The sequence below is a fragment of the Fusarium pseudograminearum genome, chromosome 2, assembly GCF_000303195.2.
Source record: "Fusarium pseudograminearum CS3096 chromosome 2, whole genome shotgun sequence".
Taxonomy (NCBI): Eukaryota; Fungi; Ascomycota; class Sordariomycetes; order Hypocreales; family Nectriaceae; genus Fusarium; species Fusarium pseudograminearum.
This window is the reverse complement of record NC_031952.1, coordinates 404,280-420,056: the sequence shown is the minus strand read 5'-3', so window position 1 is coordinate 420,056 and position 15,777 is coordinate 404,280. Positions and strand designations below refer to the sequence as shown.

At 46.7% G+C, this 15,777-nt stretch overlaps 7 protein-coding genes across 7 annotated transcripts; 4 read left to right on the top strand and 3 right to left on the bottom strand.

Moving 5' to 3' along the window:
* Positions 1–1,332: 1,332 nt before the first annotated feature.
* On the top strand, positions 1,333–1,878 carry FPSE_05435 (uncharacterized protein; the record flags this gene model as incomplete). The annotated part of the gene is made up of 1 exon (XM_009258553.1): positions 1,333–1,878. One exon carries the CDS (start codon positions 1,333–1,335, stop codon positions 1,876–1,878), a length of 546 nt encoding a protein of 181 aa, XP_009256828.1.
* A 318-nt stretch (positions 1,879–2,196) lies between these two features.
* FPSE_05434 (uncharacterized protein) lies at positions 2,197–2,877 on the bottom strand (the record flags this gene model as incomplete). Its single annotated transcript, XM_009258552.1, has 1 exon — positions 2,197–2,877. The coding sequence occupies one exon, from the start codon at positions 2,875–2,877 to the stop codon at positions 2,197–2,199; it is 681 nt and encodes a 226-aa protein (XP_009256827.1).
* A 728-nt stretch (positions 2,878–3,605) lies between these two features.
* Positions 3,606–4,835, top strand: FPSE_05433 (uncharacterized protein; the record flags this gene model as incomplete). The annotated part of the gene is made up of 1 exon (XM_009258551.1): positions 3,606–4,835. One exon carries the CDS (start codon positions 3,606–3,608, stop codon positions 4,833–4,835), a length of 1,230 nt encoding a protein of 409 aa, XP_009256826.1.
* Positions 4,836–5,008: 173 nt separating this feature from the next.
* FPSE_05432 (uncharacterized protein) lies at positions 5,009–6,544 on the bottom strand (the record flags this gene model as incomplete). The annotated part of the gene is made up of 2 exons (XM_009258550.1): positions 5,009–5,092; positions 5,141–6,544. The coding sequence occupies 2 exons, from the start codon at positions 6,542–6,544 to the stop codon at positions 5,009–5,011; spliced, it is 1,488 nt and encodes a 495-aa protein (XP_009256825.1).
* A 397-nt stretch (positions 6,545–6,941) lies between these two features.
* Positions 6,942–8,546, bottom strand: FPSE_05431 (uncharacterized protein; the record flags this gene model as incomplete). Its single annotated transcript, XM_009258549.1, has 4 exons — positions 6,942–7,681; positions 7,733–8,035; positions 8,088–8,219; positions 8,276–8,546. The coding sequence occupies 4 exons, from the start codon at positions 8,544–8,546 to the stop codon at positions 6,942–6,944; spliced, it is 1,446 nt and encodes a 481-aa protein (XP_009256824.1).
* Positions 8,547–10,598: 2,052 nt separating this feature from the next.
* Positions 10,599–11,405, top strand: FPSE_05430 (uncharacterized protein; the record flags this gene model as incomplete). Its single annotated transcript, XM_009258548.1, has 1 exon — positions 10,599–11,405. The coding sequence occupies one exon, from the start codon at positions 10,599–10,601 to the stop codon at positions 11,403–11,405; it is 807 nt and encodes a 268-aa protein (XP_009256823.1).
* A 2,592-nt stretch (positions 11,406–13,997) lies between these two features.
* Positions 13,998–15,308, top strand: FPSE_05429 (uncharacterized protein; the record flags this gene model as incomplete). Its single annotated transcript, XM_009258547.1, has 1 exon — positions 13,998–15,308. One exon carries the CDS (start codon positions 13,998–14,000, stop codon positions 15,306–15,308), a length of 1,311 nt encoding a protein of 436 aa, XP_009256822.1.
* Positions 15,309–15,777: the final 469 nt, after the last annotated feature.

Here is a 15,777-nt window from a genome sequence, read left to right as displayed (position 1 = left end):
GAGATGGAGTTCTCTCAAGGACAATCAACAGAGATATGGCGGATCCTCGACGCAACGAAGGATCGTGCCCTTGGCTATCTCTGGAGTAGCCTTATTTATTGCTACAGCCAGATGAACTTGACAAAACCTGGAGATCGACTGATTGCCATCCAGGGAATTGCAACATATCTCTCAAACCGCCATAAAATCAATTATTTTGCAGGAATCTTCGAGCATGGATACCTGGATGGGCTGCTTTGGTCAAGGGAATGGCGTGGAAAGCCAATAACCAGAATCGAGGAATTCCCGACCTGGTCCTGGGCTTCGGCCAAGGGAACTATTGTCCTTCCATACGTTGACAATGACGTCTCAGTTCCATGGATGAGATGGATCGGCGGATTTCCATCAAGCAACAGCATAAATGACTTCAATAAAACGGCAAACCGGCAGATCCATATAACGGCGCCTCTAGTGCCGTTCAAAGTCATAGTTCAATCCAGCAAATGGACGACAGAGTTTACACTGCATTCAAGTAGCCTTGTATGGCCTGGGCAGCCGATAGGCGTTATTCTGGATTTCGCAGAACCCGACTCTGTTTGTTTTGAGGGTACTTTTCTGTTGTTCCTGCGTCAGCTGCGTGAGCCACAAATGTACAGAGATGATTTGAGTGGTCTTGTGATAAAGAGATCTTCATCAGGTGGTTGCAACGTGTATGAGAGAATTGGAGTGTTTGGTCTATCTCCAGGAAACTTTCTGCAAGTACTTACACTTGAAGAAACTCGATGCTTGGAGGAATCGAGGACCGATGTTATTCTAGTTTGATGTATAACCTAATGAGGTTGTCAGCTATCTGAGGATCTCCTATGGGGCTGCTACATGAACGGTTCATTGAAATATGCGAGCAACCGTCGTTCATGCATAGCAGAGCCGGAAAGAAACGCCTGCTTCCCGGAGAAAAATTGGTAAAGTGGCCTCTTTGGCATTGTTGAGGGTGAGGTCACGGCCCTTTGTTGTTGTCGCGCGTATTATGGCCTTTGACGCTGGGTCAGGAGATGGACGTACAAAGACTCCAAAGGCATTGTCTCCATATTTGCATTGTATATCAGCAAAGGGGTAATGAAACTTTTGATAGACCTGTCATGAGAGACATAGAGGCCTTTCAAGACCAATAGTGTCCAACAGGCAGCAAGCGTGTCAATTACTGGGTACATATTGGACGTTCCGCCGCTTCTGTTTGAGCTGATGCAAACCAGAAGATCATCTACAAACACACTCTATCCATCATCCGTTGCATCACCTCAGACCTTCGACCCAAACAACAAGATCAATCTCTACCCCAAAACAACCACCACGATGTCTGCCACAAAACAGATCAGAAACCCTGTACACGTCTACATTGATGATTCCAACCTATACATTGGTGGTCAGAAACTGTACGACTCATGGGACTATGACATCTCGAAGCTTCGTAACCTCATCACACGAAAGATTGGTCGCCTCAACAGGGCTGCACTTCTGAACTTCTACGGCGCACACCTTGATCCGAATCTGCAACTAGATGACCTCTACGAGAAAGATGAGATCCACAGCATCTTTTACTGCCCACGGAATGGTCAAGGTGTAGAGAAACAAGCTGATACCCAGCTCACTGCCGATATGACTCGCTGCGTCAGTCGATCTCATCCCATCAAGGCTCCGTGTGTCTTTGTTGTGGTCTCTGGCGATGGTGATATGGTCCCCGCTGTGAGAGAAGCAGCGGACAGCGGGCTCCGTGTGCATGTTTGGGCTTGGCAACATTCTCTTTCCCCATGGTTCGGGGACCTCCAAAGGCAGGCGGCCTATGGAGAACTGGTCACGATTCACCTGCTTGATGAGTACCTGTACGATCTTCTATGGTAGATCGTCCGTGTTCCAGATATCTGAGCGCCAGGCGTCGGGGACGCAAGCACGACAAGAGTTGTTGAGTACGGTTCCGGTGGAAACTATGGAGGAAAATTGAACGCACTGACCGGGTATGGAGATGGATGATTAGATTAAAACATGGGAGATTTCATAGAGTTTGGGTATTGGGTGGTGTTTTGTTCTTGACTTCGTTTTGGCAACGTCTGTCATTTGAGCTGGCTTGATAGACAGAAAAATAGAACTTGAGTATTGTCTGGTGCGCTTTTATATATACAACTCTGATTGTGATAATGCTGTGAACCAAATCACACCTCGCTAGTTGCTAAGTACAGGTGCCTTTCCATCCCACTCACTACTCTCAGCCGCATCAACGAGCCACTTTCCGACACTCTCCCTTGTAATCTTGGGCATCCAAGCACAGCCTTTTCCATCATCAGGCCAGACCTTGACTGGTTTAGCCTCACCTTCTGCAAGCATAACCGGTCGTGAAAGAACAAAAACCAATCCACTCTCTCGTACAAGACGATCAACAACGTTGTGATCCTTGAGGCCCATTCCCATGGTACCGTGGCTGAAGATCATCTTTCCGGGCAGGTTCATAGAACTCCATGAAGAGCCAGCGCCTTGTGCAGAATTGACGACGATCTTGGGTTTGGGTGAATTTAAGTTGTTGATGGCTGCGATGAGAGCAGTCATGCTGAGGGCCAGAAAGTCAGGTGTGGTGTCAGGACGTAATGCGGCGAAAGGTGACTCCGTGACGCGGACTTGGGCAAGGGCTGTGATGACAACCCGGGGATGCTGGGGAGTTGTGAGGGCTTTGGTGATATCTGACTCTGAAGTTGGGACACCCTGAACAAGAATGAGATTTGAGTGAGAGGGAAGTTTGGCGGTTGTTGTGTTCCGGACAAGGGCAGTGACTGTGTGGCCACGAGAAAGGGCTTCTTGGACAGCCAAAGAGCCATTTCGGCCTGTCGCGCCAATGATGAGGAAATGCATTGTGATTGTAGTGTGGGAAGTTTCTGGGTGTTGACAATGAACAGGTATTGCAAGATGAGAATGATTAAAGTTTCGATAGTCTTGAGTGGGTTGTGATTGTATGAGAATGGATTGATAGTGAGGAAAGCATCTGGACTTACGTCCGTAGTCTTTATAGCAAACCTCCCCTCTGTTCAACAATCAGATATCGGCCGATATGACCGGACCCGATAACTCGGCCGCGCTCGATGAGAAATCAGAGCGGGGCTTAGGAATCAGCACTAACGTAAGCATCAGCCAAACAGACTCTTCTATTCAGTTTTAGCGAATCCAACGAGAGGCTGTGTCGTGTTGTGTCGGCCGAGAAGTAAGCATACCGGCCGGATGAATGGTCTCGGCCGATACTTGGAGAAGATGATTGGTTTGCTCGGATTTGAGCGGCATTCTTGGGTGCGAAGTTCTTGATTCATCATGTCAGATGGAGGGATATTTGCAAAAAGACCGACGGACGAGGAAAATGCCGGGCGAATTATAGAGTTTGAGGCTTGGTTGCAATGATTTGGGTTGTGTTGAGTGCGAATACATATAGGCGGCCTTGGGATGTGAGGATCTGCCACCATACACATCCACATCACAACACAATCATCTCTACTACAGCACCTACTTTGACACCATCAACTCATTCCAACTTGTTCAAACGACTTCAACGATTAACCTCAATTTAATTCACCTATTTCCGAAGAACCACAATGTCCTCTCCCAAAGTCGCCATCATTGGAGCTGGCCTTTCAGGCCTCGCCCTCGCACTAGCACTCCACCAACAGGGCATTGAAGCCACAGCCTATGAACAACAAAGTGCCCCTCTCGACATCGGAGGCGCCATCATGCTATCTCCCAACTCTCTCCGCGCTCTAGACAAACTTGGTGTCTTTCAGCGCATGCTCCCGCGAAGCTACAAGTTCAACGAATTATACTTCCTATCCCAGGATGACAAACTCGTTGACGTTTTTGAGTTTGGCAACGAGGAAAAGTACGGGTACACCGGTATCCGTGTCTATCGATTCGAACTCATCAACGTCCTGCTTGATCTTATTCGTGAGGCGGGCATCAAGGTTGAATACGGAAGAAAATTTGACCAAATCGTCAACGAGACTGACGAGAGTGTTACTTGGCGCCTCACTGATGGATCAGAAGAGACTGCTGATCTTCTCATTGGTGCTGATGGTATTCACTCTCGCGTACGATCATATCTTTACCCCGATCTCACACCCAAGTTTACAAACATGATTGGCGTCACTGCCGCTGTTCCAACGAGTCAACTCAAGCTTGAAGAAGGCGACTACAAGCTTCCTGCTACTTTCATGCACGACAAGCGTGGCGCGTTTGTAATTGCGCCTCAGTTAGCTGATGGTTCAGAAGTCCTCATTGGCAAGCAGAAAGTCTTTGTTGGCGAAGATCCCGGCCGTGATGCTTGGAAAGCTATGAACTCTGACAAGACATGGTGTGTTGACTTCCTCAAGGAAGGCAAAGAAGACTATCCTCCCATCGTCTCCAACGCAACGTCTCACATCTCACCTGACAAGGTTAATCTCTGGCCTTTCTATCTTCTCCCCAAGCTTGACAAGTGGGCTTCTAGCGATAAGCACGGTCGTGTAGCTATTCTTGGAGACGCAGCCCATGCTATTCCTCCTACTGCTGGGCAAGGCGTGAATCAAGCTTTTGAGGATGTTTACACTTTCGCTGGTGTTCTGGGACAGTTGAAACCGAACAATGGTAAGGGCTTGAGTGACACTTTGGATCGTTGGCAGAAGGGAAGACAGGACCGCGTTGATAAGATCATTGAGTTGAACAATGAGATTAATAAGAGGAGGATGCCAAAGGTTGATGGTATTGAGGTTGAGACAAAGCCTTTTGACGTGGATTGGCTTTACTCAGTTGATTTGGATGAGGCTGTGAAGCAGTTTGTGGGAAGTAACTGAGATGGGGGTGGAACCGGAATTGATATGAGGCTTGGTCTTTTTTAATAATAGTTTTGTTCTTTTCACAGATCTGGATAATAAACACAATTGATGTACTGTATTTATTATGTTCAAAGCTTTCAAAATAAATCTAGATAAAAACATGCTTGTATTATCAATCAGCAACAATCGTGTTACATTGCTTCCAAAATGACTCTTCGATAGGTAGCAAGAGGTTGTTCAGTGTCATCGCGAAGAGCCAGAATAATATGAAGGGTCTAGAAAAAGTCAGTATTTATAATGAGCATCCGGAAGTTGCTGCTTACATCGTTGAGCTTCTTCGCAGTTTCGAGCTTGACAATGCTGCCGTCTTCATTGAGGTTGGTAATATTGACATTCGGACTTTGAGTCGTCAAAATCGGCTTCATCCTCAAAGAAGGATCAAACCCCTCTAATCCTCGTCCGTACGCACCGCCAGGCTCCCGATAATGGAACCAGTCGTACTTGAGGTCATCGCCATCAGGATCCCAGCTATCAGATGCGTCAAGAACAATGCTCTGACCAGGCTTGTACTTCAGCTTCAGAGGCGCAGGACCACAAGACCCGTTGACGATAGCGATAGGTTGATGGTTGTTCTCTGAGTAGTTGGAGTTGACGCTCCATTTCATACGAGCTGCAAAGTCGAACTGATAATCCTCACGCCACCTCCAAATCGTGGCAAACTTGCTAGTAAAGCTCTTCCCGTTCTTACCAACGACGTAGTCGCTTGTGTCAGCATAGACTCTCGACTGGCCTGAATGGTCAAGAAGAGTATATCGGCCGCCCCAGCTCCCAAAGTCTGGTCTGTTCACATCTCCAAGACCATTTTGCACAAGGGGTAGAAACGCGGGCGTGTCGCCTTCCATGATAAAGCTCCAGTTTAGGTAATGCGACCCCAATGGTCCTAAACGAATGTTCTTCTCAAGCCAGTCGTTGGACACGATGCTTGAGTCTGGACCGCCTTGGTCAAAGTGACGATATTCTTCTCCCGAGATGCCGTTCCATGTGGCATCGGTGTATTCGCTAAAGCCGTGGAGCGAAGTCACGTACATGAGTTGTGGGTAGCGGAGACGGATCCAGACGCCTGTGTCGTCTTGATCGGAAATTGCGTAGACCCGTAGTTTCTCAACGAAGGAGTCGACGGCGGCTTCGCTTCTTGTGCGAGAGATGTGTTGAAGAGATTCTGCCAGGATTGCACTTCCACCCCAAATTGAGACGGTGAGAGGATCATCAGTACTGGCCGCATCGGCTGCCTTGATGAGTGCTTTCGCGCCATCGCTGAGACTCATGTTGAGCGACTTTCGTCCATAGACTGGGTGACCTTTGTGTATCCTGTCAAGCATGTATTTGTGTGACGGGTAAGACGCATGAGAGAGTACATTGGCGTTGAGGTTATCGACAACCTTTTTGTAACCACCCAGGACACCAACAACAGACTCAAAGTCTATCTTGTCAGGCATCCACGTCGAGGTGGTCACTGCGATGCCCTGGATATCTATCTCATTGGCGTAAGTGAGGAGACGAACCAAACTCATTTGATCATCGGGTTCATTGCTGATATCTGTGAGGACAAAGAGTCTAGGCTTGTGCTCCCAGCGAGCAGTCTCACATTGCTTCTCCGAGATGGGTGTTGTTTGGCCCAGAGCGAGATAATTGAACAGGGCAAACGCCCCAAGAGCCTGCGTAAACATTATTGGCGTTGTGGAGTTGAGTGCCATTGAAGCCTCCATAGCCATTGCCGTGGAAGAAGCCGTCTTTTATATCGCGCGGATCGGCAAACTGCTCATCGTCATGTAGTTAGAGGAGTGGGGTTTCTCCGCGTATAGTCTAAAGAAATCCTGCTTCACTTGGATATCTCCATGGAGGAATCTCGCTAACCCCACAAACAGAGCGACGGTCTTGTATAGTGTCGTTGCATCGCGGGGAAATAAGACCAAGGGGGGATGTGGGGAAGAGCTAGTCTAGTCTTACGGAATCAGAAATATTGGCCGGTGGAAGCATTGACGATGACATTGGTGGAACAGCATATGGTACTCATTTCTATACCCAAGACTCAGAGACTAACACCTGGTGGTTCCGTTGATCTATCTACCTCGGAGTTGCGATTTGTTCAACCAGATCTCTGGATAGACCCAAATTGCAAGCATCCCGCCTCTTCCTAATTGCCTGTTGACTGCGGCGAACCTCCGACATGATGGAATCAAGTCCTACGGTTTTCCCGTTTCTCAAAATTGGAAGAAGCATTCCCGCTCTTTTCCGAAACACACCACCGACCAAAACAGCCTCAATATCGCGAGGCTCGCTATATCCCATGATAGCTGCCACTGGGTTCTGTCTCGCAGCAGTTCCAAAAGACAGTGACGAAGTTCTAGTAAAGACTACAATATCCGCTCTCTTACCGACTTCAATAGAGCCGATTTGGTCTTCCATTCCAACAGCCCTGGCGCCTTGGATTGTGGCTTTGTTGAACACATCGTAGGTCGTCTCATCAAACTTGACTGGCTTCCTACCCTCAGGCTTGAGCTCAAGTGTCTTTTGGAGTCTAACCAAGAGAAGGGCGTTGCGTGCTGCCTGCATAAGACTGGAAGAGTTCAAGAAGTGGCAATCTGCGCCTAAAGAGGTGTTTAGCCCAGGCTCGAACAAGAGAGGCCATCCCATAGATCCTTGGGCTTCTGTAGCTGGAGTGCAAGAAAGTGGAACCTGTCGTTGAGAAAGCATAGTCAAGTCCGTTTTATCGAGGTAGTTCCCGTGAGACAGAACGATGGCATGATCATCTTCTGGTTTAGGGAAGAGTGAATATCTTTCTAGAACTTGAGGTACGGATGGCCCTATTGAATGTTATCAAAATGCACAGTCAAATGGTATGAACAAGTTCTTACCAAAGTTTCCACAATGCGATGTGATGAGCTTCACACCAGCCTTGAACGCTCGGCGAAACAGTTTCTCTACTTCATGTCGAGGTAGATGGTAATTGTCAAATGCAACACCGACTGTAACACGCCCGTCAGCTAATGGGCCTTTTTGAGCGAGATGCTCTAGGTGCTGTATATATGTATCGGATATCGATGTTGGTTGAGGAATAATGGAGTCGGAATCCCACTTGGCGAGGTTGAGAAATGTCTCTGCATATGCAAATACACCTCTGATACCAGAATCAGCGAACGCTGTTATAGCTGCGTCGGCTATTATACTGATTAGTCGGGTTCGAGCATGAATAAATATTCCAATACTTACCATGCTCCGGAGTGCGACATCCATGACAGTGATCAAGGACAAAGGTCGTCCCAGCATCAAGTGCTTCCAAGCAGCCTGCCAGTTGACCCCAGTAACTGTCCTCTGGAGAATAATTAAAAGACTGGAGGAGATCTACCCTGTTGGTCAATTACTTGCCACAGTAAACAGCCAATTCATCATATGCTCACCATCTGAGAAGTAGTCCAGCCAGGTGTTATCCAAGCCATATCCCTTCAGCTGTGTTTGCCATAAGTGATGGTGGGTGTCAACAAATCCAGGGCTGATAATCTTGTCGGTGCAGTCTAGAATATCAGTATCCTTGGCAGGGGAGATATTGTTTCCGACTTGCTCAATGAAACCATTTGAGATCAGAACATCACAGTTGTCCAGAACTTGTACACGGTCGTGTTCGTCGTGAACTATAACTGATCCGTTGCGCAAAATAATGTTCTGAGACATATTTGCGTTGAGAGAGAGAGACGATTTGAACATCATAGTCGCACATAATAAGTATTTCTGAAGAATAAAAGCATAAGACATTTGAGTTGGATCTATGCTTCAGTATCGGGATGTGGAGAGGTCGGTGATCGGCAGATGAAACCCTGGCAATGTCGGCGAGCTTGCAAAAGCAAAGGCCCGAGCCCGAAGCACGAACACCGACAGTGGGTTTATACACCATGTAGCAGATGGTCATTGTACCAAATAATGATTGTCAAAGCTCATTGATGTTGCGCCCTTCTCGCTAATTTTGTTAACACCGAAGCAGCGACAGGGGGTCGATATACATGCCGAATGCTACGCGCCTTGATACTTCGCCGCAGAAGCATCACATCGACGTATGGCCCATAGGCTTGCCTGTTGGATCCGGAGGTTCAGGTTGAACAGACCGCAAGTGGTGCAATCGTTGATAAGAACATAGACATCACACAAGATTAACAGAGTGGGGTGGTATGGTGTATTTGCAGCCGCACTGTCTGGTTCGACCAAATTACATGACAGTGCCATTCAATATGATAACAAACAACTCAAAAATCGATAAACTTTTATCGATGGGAAAGGAAACCTTCATCTTCCACCAAGCCCACATCCCCGACCAATGATGGAGCACCAAATGACTTTTGTAACCGGTGTATTTCGCTTTGCATGTCATTTGAGTTGCCATGTGCTGGACCTTTTCCAGATTGGAAGGCATGTTCAGTTAGGTAACTCCACCGTCCGCATAACAATGAACATCTCCCTCAAATGCTGCTCTCGACCAGAGGTGATGTAGCCTTTCAGACTTCAAAATCGTGTCGGGTAAAAACATTTGGCGCTTGAGAACTTTGTATGCAGCGTGCCTGACAGTTGAGTCTTGGTCCCCAATCGTTGCAATGACCTTCGGAAGGATGTCTTCGGCCTCCAGTGTGCTCTGTGGTAGGCCACACTTCAAAGGAAGAGCATCGAGTGTATTTACGCATCCATCATCGGAACATCTAATCAGTTAGCCCATTGCGTCGGGTACTGTATCGTGAGGTGAACATACCGACAGGCGTTTAAGGCGACCATGTAAGAGGAGGAATAGAGAGTAGGCAGGCAGGCAAGTTGGATAAGGAGTAGGGCTGCAAATAAGGTGTCCAAAGGCTGATCTACCGAACAAGTTAGCTCCGAAAAATAAATGGCACTCAGGCGTCTCACCAACAAGGCGCTGGCGGTCATCATTCTTGGGTCGGGTCCTCGTTCTTGGGTCGGGTCCTCGTTCTTGGGTTCGAGTTGGGTCTGTGGAATTGGGTAGTGAGATCCTCGCTTCGGTTGGAGGCGATAGGGAGATTCTTACGACGACTGAAAGGGAAGAAAGAGTTTGAAGTTGTCGCTAGAATTCGAAGAAGTCGTAGGCGGGTGTATCGAGGGACGACCTAATGATAGAGTTAGCGAAATAGCAAGAGTATCGACGCACCTAATAGATACAGCATCAACAGCCCAGAGGACCAAAAACCGAGTTAGTTACTACGCCAGCCGGTAGCCAGTTGACTCCCGAATCACAGCCGGCAAGTCAAGCGTCAGTCCCCCGAATCACAGCCGGCAGGCGCTGAACCAGGCCCCGTCTACACTGCCCCGGTTGTTCCAGAAAAGGAGGCATCGCGCTCATTTAATGGGGTACAATCCGGCGTTTATATCGGCATGTAGTGGCGGTTCACCGGGTCTTTGGCCATGTGCTGTTGTTGTGTGTTGTGTGTTTGTGAAAAGTGGTAGATTTGGTGTTGGGGGAGAAATGATAAGGGAGGGGAGAAGGTGGGGCGGTAGCAAATACGTCACCGTGTGACAGTCACTGACAGCTCTACCCCACCTTGCTTTGTTCTGATGAAAGCGGATCGGCAAATCTGTTAACCCGGCCCGATCATTCATTAACAGGTTATCATTAACAGGTCAAATCATTTCAGTCAGTTACTAGCTGTCGCATTTAGGTCGTTGCATTCATACATTCGCTCAACTTTTCTTACACCATATGTAGTTCTCCTGAATTAGTTGATGAAAATGTCTCAGATAGACACTCAGATCTCTACGGCTGCCGTCATCGGCTGGCAAAGTCTAGAGAACCAAAACTTCCTCGCTGATCCGGATCCGCAGCAAAGTACTTTGACATTTAAGACACGATTCGAGAAGCCTTTCTTCATCTTTGAGATCTGGATTCCTGTATATATAAAGATAATCGAAAGGAGAATATTGAAGAACACTTTCCTTATTTTGAGCATACAGCTATCAACCATCGAGACATTTTCCCTTCAAGTCTTGTCGACAATCCCTGAACCAGTTGAAAGGAAGCTCAACTCTCCCGTCCTTCGTCTTGATTTCAGGCTGAGTGATAACATTACTACCCTCATTCCCCTCTACGCCAGGGAACAACCCAAGCAGGGTCGCACGCACTCTGGCGTCGTTCTCGACAGCGTTCTTGAAATATCACAAGCAACATCTATCTCCGTTTATATCAACCACAGTGCTTCGTATGAAGCTCAGCTGAATTCTATCCGAAATTCCCTAAATGAGGGTTATTACCAATCTATTCCCAAGACCCAACCTGATCTGCAAAGACTATATCAAGGTCAAGGCGCCAAAATTGCTCACTTGCATACCCAGCCAAAAGAGGCATCTGCCACTGAGCCTGACCAGCTACCATCTTATCATGATACGCAATTACCAAGTTCAGGCAGACTCATACAACTAAAGAAGCGACCTCGGGTAGAGGACGATGAGTACAAAGACAACATGATCTCATCATTGATTGAAGCCGTCAAAGCCATGCAAGAAAAGGTTTCTTTCTTAGAAATCCAGCAGAACACCTAGGAGGAAAAGCTGGAGACTCGATTGAGACAAGGGTTCGAGGAAAGGGTGGCAACTTTGACAAAAGAAAAGGAAACGTCACGACTGGAACCGAGACTGAAGACAGTCGAAACCGAAATCGAAAGTCTGCAAAGCGAATTCGACAAATTCGAACCACCTGATGGAAGGATTCTCGATATCGAAGAGGATCTACGAGACGTCGGAGAGAAATGTGAAAATATCAGCGAGGCGATGGTCACTAAAGACAACTTGGAAGATTTCGGAATAGACCTTCTTCGAGAGGTTGGAAGAAGAATGATGGGTGATGATTATTGATGATGCTTTCTACTAGAGAGATTGTATGTGTATTTATGAGCGATAGATACTGGAGTGTCTGGAACTTCCTACCGGTCGGGGGTGTTTTGTTTTGATTTCTTTTTAGAGATACCAATTGGATAACAGTATGGTGCATATTTCGCCCAGTATTACAGCCTATTGGTGTTTATCTTTGCCCTCGTCTCTCTTGGGACAAGCTAAACGCAGGTTGCGCTAGCATCTCAAGTTATGCTTCAATCTTGGGACTGTTGGGTGATGTTTGCACAAGTTTCCAGGGGATTCTCGGTGTTTATGTCCTGTTTGTTAGGCACTGCTGCTGCTATGTTGGTTGCTTGTACACATGATTTCCCGCGAGTTTGTCTCTGCTGTTAAGCAATTCATATTTCACAATCGATAGTATAGATCATTGAAATATGGGACTCTGTTTAACAGAGGTCTAAGACAAGATCAATTAGAGCAAATACTGCTATGCAATACGCAGATGAGTAATGGTATATGCACAGACACGCAACCTCATCCTACCCTGTAATTCTACTATGCAACTAACTATTAGAAACATCAACCTCCGACACTCTATAGTAAAAAGACAATAGATTAAAAAGGTCTTATCTTTAGATTATGATTGTAATAGCCAGATATTAGCATTGAATCTCAGAATGTGAATGAATTGTTTTTCAGTAAGCACTGTTTTTCCATTCAAGATGTTTTAGTTCAAAAGTTATGTTAGGTGATAAACAGATCACTGCTTAGAATGTCCCCGCTCGGAGCATCTTGGTCCGGTTTATCTTATCATGTATCTTATCAGCTATCTTATCTCGATCGTTATCGCCAATTGTTATCGCCTGGCCAATTCTACAAGGGAAACGGTACCTATGAGACATCGGAAAATGATCAAATCAGATGCGGCAATTGGGAATTTGTATAATACAAGCAAGTTACAGACTTGCTCACTGTCTGGGGAGGAACCCTGTCAGCTACTGATGCCGACTGTCAAATCTTAACTAATACCCCCGCAAAGAGTCATATCCCAGCGACGAATACTAGGGTCAAAGAAAGGTATATGGCTCAAATAGTCCAGTGCTATGTTTCTGCATGGATGAGCCATGTGTAGGTATATTGACGGGTCTCGTAAAATGGGTATAGATGGATATCTAAGAACATCAATGACATCCAATTTATGGCCGATTGTAAACTCTTCCAGGACTCAAACTTGCTCAGCCAGATAATTGCATGGGATGCATTCCTGAAGATCTCAGCTTGTCGCGCAATCTCTTCCTGAGAACGTTGTGACTGGTCTCGAGGAATGCAAATGAGATCGAACCAGATGAACCGAGTTGAGGTAGGAACTTTAGAAAGTAGTTCTGGTAGGTTTTTGACGTCGAAGATGGTGCTCTCAGGTACATGCCATTGGTCCACGGCACGAACAACAGTTGTCTTTGTTTGTCCTTGTTCAACTTTCCTCCATCATCCCCACATATGGCTGATAGCGGTATAGGCAGGCCGCGACTGAAGTATTGCTGTTTCAACGGTGCGCCGAGCGTGTCTGTCCCACAGAAAGGATGGAAGCTCATCATCTTCTGGTAGCCAAGGACAAGGATTTGCGTCAATGCCTAGAGGACATTTGGGATCGGACCCGGCCATGTCAGAGTCGCCCAATATTCTCGGTCGCGTAAGACACCCTCTCAGGTGGCTCAATAGGTTGGAGAGCCTCCAGCGGACTCAGTACCTTTGACGTCGAAATTTCTCTCTGCTACCATCCACAGAGGATCAGAAGTAGACTGACCCATTTTAGGGACTTTGGTACATAGAACTCAGAATGAAATGGGTGTAGATGATGGTCTGCACTGACCTGGTGACTCGACTTGACGAGCTGACATATTATGTAATCTGTTTTCTGACATTGTACTGTTATGAGCATCTCGCTTTTGAACTTAACTCGCTTGATCATATTTTCTAACATTCAATGCTCAATTGCGCAGTATTGTTTTTCTCCTAGTGCATTGTTCGGTTTCCGAAGGGAATCCAGTCAGATTAATGGTCTGTGGTACTTCAGGCGATATGTGGCTGAGCATCAGGTAGTCAACTCGCCCCGCATGATTCATATACAAGTTAAGGAACTGTAAAAATGCAGTAACAGGGCTTAGCACTATAGTACGTCAGAAAACGTACTGCAGCTGATCCAGGCGAAACCACAGACAAAGTGACCAATTACACAACGCTCACATAATACTAGTTTGAACTACTAAAAGGCTGGAGCCCCAATTTGACACCGACAAAATAATGAACATCATACCAGATTATTCCCGACATTTTCAGACCATCAGCACATTGAACATGCCCGACGACGGGGCCGTTGCCGCACTTGGTGCACTTCTTGGTTATGTCGGCGCCGAAGCTGCGACTACTGCGCCATTTGAGCATTTACTCTGGCCGCAACGACACCTGGACAATCTCTCGTGGCAATCAGCAGCCATGGCAGCATTACTGATGCCCATGGGAGGCCCATTACACAAGGCCGCCTTGGAAACGTTCGATACATTACACCGCCATGGTCTTTTCCGTGGTGCCTACCGTGGACATATGCTGGGCACCGCATTTTTCAAGGACGTGGGATGGACATACACTATGCACGATATGGGAGTTAAAGGGCCACCAAAGGCAGTTAGAAACTGTATTTGGACGAGAGCCATGGGAATGTTGAGACCGCCTCAATTGACCGATGGGAACAGGCTTGTGCCTATGGGAGAGAAAGCACAAAAAGAGGCGACTCGTCAGGCTTCAATCAGAGCATTGATATCCTGTTATCATCTGACATTCAGTCAAGCGACAGATGCTGATAAGTCATCCGGTCTACCATTCGTGCGCGAGCATGTTGGCATGGTTGGACCCAATGTCTATCTATCCATCCTGGCCTCTGAATCATCAGCTATTATTCTCGCCATTATACTACTTGTGGTCTGGAAAACACCATGGGCCGCTCTATGGCTCGCGCCTCTCACGCTACGGTTGATCAGCGTCCTCTTCGCCATCCACCGCGAACCACTCGAATCTCCACAACTCACACCAAAGGATCACACCTGCGACTTTGAGATACACTGCCCTGAGTCCAACGGGGACTTTATAGTCCTCACTGGCCCACCTCCTCTCATACAACAATTCATGCGACACTACGGTCATCCGTGCCGAAGCCGCACAAAGGAGATCATCCAGCTGACTACCATTTTCGCCCTGGGATGCGTCTTTCCAGTTGGTCTAGTGGCCTCGGCGCTTTTTATGCCTTTGCATCTGCAGTACGTTTGGTTCGGGTATCAAATATTCTTAGTCGCTGGACTACATATTGCAAGATACTGTCAGTTTTCAAGACAATTGTCTATCGATGCAGCTATTGCGGAGGCATTTGAACAAGGCGACAGGTTTCAATCCTATGGAGACAGCTCATTACTGTTTGGGAATAAAAAATTGGGTTCTGGAACACTCAAGGTGGACTTGAAGGTCAAGTCTTATAATAAGTATGCGGAGGGGAAAGAAGCAGTGCAGGAGTTACTTATGAACGCTGAGAAGGACGTCGAAAAAGCTATTGTGAAACGATAGTGATATCGATCTTGAACGAACAGTATTGGTGCATTTTATTTATAAGTATAGAGGATATAGACTTTTGGTTCAGACTCTTTTGCACTTTTGCAGGATTGCAAGTTTACCACGTCTACGGGTACTGATGTGCCTTTCCCCCATTCAGTTCAAAATATGCCAAGATTGACAGAATACTATAAAATAAATTTCAGGGATTTGAAATCATATTTGACCTGAACAGCCGGGATTAAATGAAGGTGTAAGAAGACAGTAAATGGTCATTATTAGTATGAAGAAGGTTGAATATTACTATAAGATTTATTTCTATCATTTTCATTCATTCTTTCACTCCTACTCCATTATTATTAGGTAGCAAGATATGTCTCAAACAAGACATAATCTGTTGTTGCATCTTAATTGAAGTTCCCTCATGTTTGGACACAACATTTGTGAAGAACACAGACGTGTCGCGAACTGATTGGATCTACTA